Source organism: Quercus suber, unplaced genomic scaffold, assembly GCF_002906115.3.
Source record: "Quercus suber isolate HL8 unplaced genomic scaffold, Cork oak 2.0 scaffold_318, whole genome shotgun sequence".
Taxonomy (NCBI): Eukaryota; Viridiplantae; Streptophyta; class Magnoliopsida; order Fagales; family Fagaceae; genus Quercus; species Quercus suber.
Window position 1 is genome coordinate 593,767 of NW_027069773.1, and position 8,431 is coordinate 602,197.

The window sequence follows — 8,431 nt, forward strand, 5'->3', positions numbered from 1 at the left end:
TAAAAACTCTAATATTGAGGTAAATTAAACTTAAAACTTTATGAGATGTTTTTTAAGTCTATTAAAATTTAAGAATTTAACTTACTTTCAGTGTGAGTTTGCATAGCAAACGCAACTGACATTTGCGTTTTTTCTAGGTCTCGTGTACTATTCACAAAACCTGTAAATATTAAATTCAACAAATATAACTTTAAAACTGAGACTATAAAAACTATTTATAATTTAAATATTATTTTATTATAATTTTTTTAACAATAAATTTTTAATTTTTAAAAATAAATTGTATCTAAACAGGTGTTAATAATTTTTTTAATTAGACGTGTCGTTTTGTTTTACACGTTTTTACTTTTTACTACTTTTCCATCCAACTACACGAATTTAACCAACCGCCCACCAACACCAGAAAGAAACGCACCTATTTATAACGGACATTCGTAAATTCTCAAATTGATTCCTTTTTCTTCTGTGTTTCTCTCGCTTTCCAATTTTGGTTTTTTTTTTTTTTTTTCCACACTTTTTCTTCATTTGTAGGGTTTTTTCAGAGTTCCGAGGAAAGACAGGTAATTTGATTTCTCTTTCTCTGATTCCTTCAAATTCCACAATTTTTTCTTTCTTTGTTTGATTCGTGTATTCTAAGATCACAAACTTTGTTGTTGGGTTCGATTTGGTGAATAATTTTGATGTATCTGATTCATATTTCTCGTAATTTTGAATCCAAGATCTGTCAGTTTTACGGGTTTAAATTCAAATTCATCTTTCTTTTCTTTTTCTTTTTTTCTTTTTTTTTGGGTTCCTATTTAAATTAGGGCTATTTCCATGGTTATCTAGGAAATCATAGATTTCAAAATGGTTCTGTTTGGTTGCCCAGAAACAATCTTAAAAATTATTGTTGCAATTCTCAACTCTCGGTGAATTTGATTCTGTTACCTAAGGAAAACGCTTGCTTTTCAAAATTTATTTATGGGTTTAAAATTCAAATTCAAATTCATCTTTTAAACTGCTTTTTGAATATGATTAGAGCGAGGTTCTTTCAATTTTAAAAAATGGAGATGAAAAGGGTGGTTTTTGATGTTGAATTCGGCTGCATTTGATTGCAGGTTGTAGACGTAATAAAAGATGTTAGAGCAGTTACTAATATTTACTCGAGGGGGGTTAATCCTCTGGTCATGTAAAGAGCTTATAAACGCTCTTAAGGGATCACCAATTGACAACTTGATCCAGTCTTGTCTTTTGGAAGAACGATCCAGTGCAGCATCATACAACTATGATGGCCCAGGTGCCGCTTACACGCTGAAGTGGACCTTCCACAATGAGCTTGGCCTTGTCTTTGTCGCTGTGTATCAGCGGATACTTCATCTGTTGTATGTAGATGAACTGCTTGCGATGGTGAAGCGTGAGTTTGCAGAAATTTATGATCCAAAACGGACGGTTTACAATGATTTTGACGAAACATTTAGGCAACTGAGAAAAGAGGCTGAGGCTCGGGCCGAGGAATTGAAGAAATCAAAGCAGGTGAGCAAGCCTTTAAGTAATGGTAAGAAGCAAGGGCAGGTGCAAAAAACTGGATTTGAAGGAGGAAATATGAAAAAGAGTGAGGGTGCTTCAGCCAATGATGGTGGGGATGGTGACAATAGGAAAGGTGGTAAATTGGAGAATGGCCACTCCAATGGCAATCATGTTGATATTGGTGGATCTAAGGTGAATGGTTCGGGTAACGGTGTAGAAAATACAAGTTCCAATGGTGGGGCTTTTGATGTAAATAAGCTTCAGAAGCTTAGAAGTAAAGGTGGGAAGAAAACAGAGACTGTTGTTAGCAAGGGCTCCAAGGTAGAGCCAAAGAAAAAGGTAACAAAGAAGAATAGAGTTTGGGACGATTCACCTCGTCAGGAAAAATTGGACTTTACGGATTCTGTGGGTGAGAATGGAGATCATATAGAGGTTGTTGCAGCAGATCATGGTGAAAGTATGATGGACAAGGAAGAGATCCTTAGCAGTGAAAGTGAGTCTGAAGAAGATGAGGAAGTGGGGAAGGACAGCAAACCTGAAAATAAGAAGAAGGGGTGGTTTTCATCAATGTTCCAAAGGTAAATTTATTGATCTCAATCCTTGGTTATAGTTATGTGCATTTATGACTTAGTTGAGTTGGTTATGTCTAATTCTAACTATTGCATTTTGTAGTTGCTTTAGAGATATTTAGTTCAAGGACGTTGAGTTTTATACAAGATTTTTTTTGGGGAGTTGGGGGGAAAAAACCCTTAGTGGTTGTTAGGCAAGGATCTTTTTCCAGACATTTGTTTCAATTATTCAATGTAAATGGTTGAACAAGAATTTAGATGGCTCATATTTGGCTGTCAGTGCCCACCAGCATTGCATCGGTTAATATACTTCTGTTGAAATTATTTTCAGATTCAGACTGCTTCCTGTGACAATAATATTTTTCTGTCTTATTGATTGAATTCATTTTTTAATTCTATTTATTCATTTATTTTTTATCTTCTGTTGAAATTATTTTCAGATTCAGACTGCTTCCTGTGACAATAATATATCTGTCTTATTGATTGGATTCATTTTTTATTTCTATTTATTCATTTATTTTTTAAATGCTGGAGTTTACAAGGGTGCTTCCTTAGGTTTAACTTAATGATGGCTAAATATTTCCTCTATATTTTTGTAGTTTAGAATAACCCTAAGATTAACTGTCAACTTCAGGTCTCCAGCATGTAAATGGCTTTAATGTTGCAACTATTGTGCTGCCATATCCATTTTCATTGAAATTTTTTTTTTTGAAATTACCAGATACTTGCCTTATCATTTATTTACTTTCCTGTGCTCAGCATTGCGGGCAAAGCAAATTTGGAGAAGTCAGACCTGGAACCAGCTTTGAAAGCTCTCAAGGATAGGCTTATGACCAAGAATGTGGTATGTTTCTCCCTCTGCTACTGTGGTCTACATATGTTTCACCTCTATTTTGTTGGTTCTTCTCAGTCTTGCTGAGCCTTCTAATGGAAGTTTCATGTAATGATGTTCATAGGCTGAGGAGATAGCTGAGAAACTCTGTGAATCAGTGGCAGCTAGTCTTGAAGGGAAAAAGTTGGCTTCATTCACAAGGGTATCTTCAACAGTGCAGGTTTGTGAATGCCTTCTCTCTCTCTCTCTCTCTCTCTCTCATGCTTAATCTGAACCAGTTGGTTTCTTATTATTTCACACTGTAATAAGATTAACATCATGGCTTGAAACAATGACTGCAGGCAGCTATGGAAGAAGCTCTTGTTCGTATTCTAACACCTCGGCGCTCTATTGACATACTAAGGGATGTGCACGTCGCCAAGGAACAAGGGAAGCCATATGTTGTTGTTTTTGTCGGTGTGAATGGAGTTGGGAAATCTACTAATCTTGCCAAGGTTAGCCATTTGTTGTTTTTTCATGGGAACTTTACCAATCTAGCAAAGTTTAAGCTTAACCCCCTTATCCTCTGTAGTAGAGTTTGCATTTGTGTGTATTTATATATGTATGTCCTGTGGGCACACAGATAAAATGGTATTGCTTTTGATCAGATAATTTCTTTCAAAAATCAATTTGCAGGTTGCCTACTGGCTTCAGCAGCATAAGGTCAGCGTCATGATGGCTGCTTGTGACACATTCCGATCGGGAGCTGTTGAGCAGCTGCGCACTCATGCACGAAGACTCCAGGTACAATATTTGATGTAGCATAGGGTTACCATGGTCTCTAGCTTTACTCAGGGAGGATTAATGTTCACTCAATAAATCATAATTGCATGGTGGATTTTGATAACTGACTTGTTATCTTTTCCTCTTGTAAGATCCCTATATTTGAGAAGGGCTATGAGAAAGATCCTGCCATAGTTGCAAAGGAAGCCATCCAGGAGGCAACACGCAATGGTTCTGATGTGGTTCTTGTTGATACAGCCGGTCGAATGCAGGTATCATGCTTAGCTGGTATTATCAGAAAGATTTAGTAGTGTTCTTTGCTACATGTATAATTCTAATTATGTGTATGACAGGGCTATATAAGTATTTCTTACATGTTCTTTCTTTGTTGTTTTGCTCTGGTACAATTCGTATGCTTTTCAGGATAATGAACCATTGATGAGAGCACTCTCAAAGCTTATTTCCCTTAACAAGCCAGATCTGGTCTTGTTTGTTGGAGAGGCACTGGTTGGAAATGATGCAGTTGATCAACTTTCCAAGTTCGATCAGGTTTGATTTTTTTATCCAAGATTGCATAAATTGTTTTCCGGCTCTTTTTAAAACATGATCTGTTCAATCATTATTTTATCAGAAGAAAGTTATCTGAACTATGCTTCTTCTTGTGCCTGCAGAAATTAGCCGATCTTTCATCTTCACCTAGTGCCAGGTTGATAGATGGGATCTTGCTCACAAAGTTTGATACAATTGATGATAAGGTAGTCACTCTTCAAACTGCAAGGAGTGTTGAGATTTTCTCTTGCTTGATTCTTTTATCCTGTTCATGGTCTATAATTGTTGATTGTGTTATTGTGTGTAACTGTTCATGTTATAGGTTGGAGCTGCACTTTCGATGGTTTATATATCTGGGGCACCAGTCATGTTTGTTGGCTGTGGGCAGTCATATACAGACCTCAAGAAACTCAATGTCAAATCAATTGTCAAGACCCTCCTTAAATGAGAATGTGTTCTAGTTTCATCCTTCATTGCTTACTGTTTGTCTGTCAGTTATGGACATTTATGTTGCTGCTGAACTTGTGTGTAATCCCATGACCCCATGACTTGTTGGAGGTGAATAAGTCCCTTGTGGCTGAAATTTATTGAGTGTTATTTGATCTGTTCCATTGTGAGTCCTCTGTGTGTGTGTGTGTGTGTCAGAGCCCACTTGTACACATGCACCCATATAATGCCCATATTGAAGCTGGGTTAAAAATAATGCATTCAGATTTTGGTCAGAAGCAATAGAATAAAATTACTTAAGAAGACTTTTGTGCTAAACCTCTGTAAGTATTCACTCGTGGTTAAAGTATAAATTGTTTCAAAGAATTAATCTGGATAGAAGTTGAAGTTCTCAGGGTGATATAATGGAGCTTTGTGTGCTTTACATCCGAATTTTGTGATGGTCCTCATCAAGGAAGATGATTGGTTTTGTAATGCTGATGGATGAGCTTTGTGTGCTTAAAAGTTGTGGGTGACAAATTAAAAGTTGTGGCTATATAAAGTTCTGTCAATCATATTTTTTTGCATCCAAGAAGTGAAGAATGATATGATGTTTCATTTGGTGATGTGGTGAATGGAGCTTGTTTTATTAATGGAGTTTTTTTTTTTTTTTTTTTGGGTAAACTTATTAATGGAGTTGTGATCTATCATGTAGAAGACTTAAATTTGTAGCGTTGACGGGTTGTGTTATGTTAGGACTTAGGATTCAAAGCTTCAGATCCCAGAATTCATGTTTCCCAATGTTTTCCAAGATGGCCATAGTTTTACAGTATTTGTTAATTGACTTCAGACCCATTAATACATATTTTGAGCGTTCAGACTTGTGATTTGCAAATAAACGCATGCAAAATGGAGGACGAGTTTGAATCTTTTGATTGCTACTATATGCGTTGCTAATTCAGATTTTATCATACTGAGGACGATTTAAAAGAATAAATGTCATTCATAATTATATCTAAAGTAACTGTAATCTCAACAAAAAAAAAAAAAAAAATGTTACAAAATAGAAATTGAGAACATAAATATGTCCCTGTAAATCAATTACAACCAATAAATTGAATCATTCCACCAATTACTAGAACTATTAGAAAACTATCTCCATCTCCTCAGAACAACAGCAACCCCACCAAAACCCCAAAAATCACCATGAAACCACCCCTCAAACTTGTACCACCGCTGGTTGGAGCCACAGCAGGGCCTTCAAATTCCACCGGAGAAGGTGCCGGAGAAAGATGAAAGAATCCATGCCTTCCAGACAACACCACAGTCACCAATTTTTGTCCCTTCTCACATTGGCCTTCAGCTCCACTGATAAAATAGAAAGGTCCTGACTTGTCAAGCTTGACCTTGGTGTTCCCATCCTTGTATACAGCAATAGGACTGGAAGTACTGCAACTATCATAGTCTTTTTTGCTCACTTGGACCACAGAGTCCTTGCTAGGATCATAGTTCCAAACTGTAAAGCAAAACAAAACCCAGATGAGTATGCAAATTCTTGAATCAAATAAACAAGACCCAGATGAGGAAAGGTGAAAAAAAATGTAAATTTTAGGGATTGTGTTTGTACCTAGTGAGTCTCCAATTTGGAAACGTGAGGCTTCAGCCCATTTGTTGAGGGATTCAGATTCTGAGGATGGGATTTTCCATGCATTGCTGTTGCCCCCGACTAATAATTCTCTAGCTTCTGTGAAGGAAATGAAGAGAGATATGAACAACATTGAAGATAGTAGAGCCCTGTGTAAAGCCATAGTGGATATAATTCTTTTAAGATTTTTAATAGACAAAGAGAGAGAGAGAGTAGTGAGGAGAAGGAGGCCTTTGTGGCCTGTTTATATAGTGGCACAATAAAGAAAACTAGCCGTTCGAAAGTAGGTGACAAAGTGGTTTGCCGCCGCATCATCTTTTTCTTTCTCCCTGTCATTTTAACGTTCGAGATCTGGTGGACCAATTTCAGACCTGGGCTTATTAAAATGGATTGTGTTTATTTTACACTTGATATTGTACACAACCATACACATTTATTTTTTACGCTCAATTCATGATTTAAAATCACAATTTCAGTTCAAAAAGTTTTGAATTCAAGTCATGATTTCAATGCAAAAGTGTGGATGTATGGTTGTGTATAATAATAAGTATGTACTAGTATTTACCCTATTAAAATAGATGAGTATTTACAACTATTGCTATATCTTGTTGATGTGATCAACTATAATTGTAGAAAAAAGTGATGAGTATATGTGAAAGTGATAATCAATCACATTAATTGACTACTTTAATAAGTTATTACATTTGTATAAGAACTTATTAAACCACTCTTTATGATTCAAAATAAAAGAGGGGAAAAAAGTGATACAAGAGAGACAACCAAAATAAACTTTCACTTAGTAGCTATTCATTAAAATCATTTACACAATGTGATTTTATTTTAGCCAATTAGTATATAAACTTTGATATTATAGCAAATAGATCCCTCTAATTAATTTTTTTTTTTGGCAAAACTACACTATTAGTCTTTAAAGTTTACCATGTAAGCGCAATTAGTTTCTCAAGTTTCAAGTAAATACTATTAGTCTTTAAAGTTTAAAAAAGGAGCGATACTAGTCCTTCGGCTAACGTCTATTAAAAGTATTGCTTATGTGGCTAACGGAAAAGTTACGTGGCATTTGTAATTTTATTGCAGGCATTTACAAACTGACGTGGTAATTTAAGTGTCCTACGCCATATCAACTATTTAATTATAAAGTTTCCATGTAATTTTTAATTGGATTTTATTTATTCTTATGCCAAAAAACTCCTCCCCTATTTTCCCTTTCTTCACTTCACCGTTTTCCGGTTTTCTAATCAAGTGATTGGACCACCTCAAAACCAACAATAAAATACTGGAAACTCTCTTATAAATTTAAACTAATAACAACTAACCACCTCTGATTTGTTGTGAAAATGTTGTCAATGTAGCAAATGCTATGTCCAAAACATTTTCATAATATTTTTACAACAAATCATATATGGCAGGTTGTTGCAAGTTGTTAATGATGGGGTAGAAAAATAATTTCAGTGATAAATTCAAATTTGAATCAGTAACAACTAATCACCTCTGATTTGTTATGGAAATGTTGTAGACATAGCATCTCTCAAAAAAATTACAATTACTGCTTATCTCTAAAGTTTATCATTTTTATTTGTTTGAAAAATAAAATATATATATTTCTAAATTATAATAGATGCAAATTATTAAATTTTACAAAAAAAAAAAAAAAAAAAAATCTACCCCCCCCCCCCCCAAAAAAAGTTTCCCTTAAACATGTTTTTCATTTAAGAAAAATTTAAAATGAAAGTGCTTTTGGTAATTTTGAATATTTGAGGCACGCAAATAGAAAGCGACCACAAGTTATCACTGACCTTTTGTTAAACTTAAATAAATTTATAGATAAAGAGAAATGTTATGTTTATAATATTTTCACAATAAATTCTAAGTGGCAAGTTGTTATAGGTTATTTTTTGTGAGATAAAAAAGTAATTTCAGTGGTAAATTCAAATTAGAACTAATAATAACTAATCATTTATGATTAGTTATAAAAGTATTGTAAAAATGTTATGGACATAGCACTTCTTATAGATAAAAGGGGATTTAAGAAATTACTATCGTTTAATTAACAATAACAGCCCTCTCAAAAAAATAAATAAATAAGAAACAGGCCAGTGAGGTCACTTTAACTTAGATTAAAAT

General features: G+C 34.6%; 2 protein-coding genes across 2 annotated transcripts; one reads left to right on the plus strand and one right to left on the minus strand.

The window, feature by feature from the left end:
* The first annotated feature begins 428 nt into the window (after nucleotides 1–428).
* On the plus strand, nucleotides 429–4,829 carry LOC112037218 (uncharacterized). Its single transcript, XM_024070029.2, has 10 exons — nucleotides 429–560; nucleotides 1,098–2,084; nucleotides 2,835–2,919; nucleotides 3,032–3,127; nucleotides 3,249–3,401; nucleotides 3,583–3,690; nucleotides 3,822–3,941; nucleotides 4,093–4,218; nucleotides 4,341–4,424; nucleotides 4,541–4,829. The coding sequence occupies exons 2-10, from the start codon at nucleotides 1,117–1,119 to the stop codon at nucleotides 4,664–4,666; spliced, it is 1,866 nt and encodes a 621-aa protein (XP_023925797.1). The 5' UTR covers nucleotides 429–560; nucleotides 1,098–1,116; the 3' UTR covers nucleotides 4,667–4,829.
* Nucleotides 4,830–5,626: 797 nt separating this feature from the next.
* On the minus strand, nucleotides 5,627–6,528 carry LOC112037219 (early nodulin-like protein 15). The gene is made up of 2 exons (XM_024070030.2): nucleotides 6,272–6,528; nucleotides 5,627–6,160 (listed from the first exon to the last, which is right to left on the minus strand). The coding sequence occupies exons 1-2, from the start codon at nucleotides 6,450–6,452 to the stop codon at nucleotides 5,811–5,813; spliced, it is 531 nt and encodes a 176-aa protein (XP_023925798.1). The 5' UTR covers nucleotides 6,453–6,528; the 3' UTR covers nucleotides 5,627–5,810.
* Nucleotides 6,529–8,431: the final 1,903 nt, after the last annotated feature.

Coding starts and splice junctions, on each gene's coding strand:
- LOC112037218 (XM_024070029.2), top strand. CDS start 1,117: ATGTTAGAGCAGTTACTAATATTTACTCGAGGGGGGTTAATCCTCTGG. Junction 4,219..4,340: donor AACTTTCCAAGTTCGATCAG/GTTTGATTTTTT, acceptor TTGTGCCTGCAG/AAATTAGCCGATCTTTCATC. Junction 4,425..4,540: donor TTGATACAATTGATGATAAG/GTAGTCACTCTT, acceptor TTCATGTTATAG/GTTGGAGCTGCACTTTCGAT.
- LOC112037219 (XM_024070030.2), bottom strand. CDS start 6,452: ATGGCTTTACACAGGGCTCTACTATCTTCAATGTTGTTCATATCTCTC. Junction 6,161..6,271: donor CCAAATTGGAGACTCACTAG/GTACAAACACAA, acceptor TTTGCTTTACAG/TTTGGAACTATGATCCTAGC.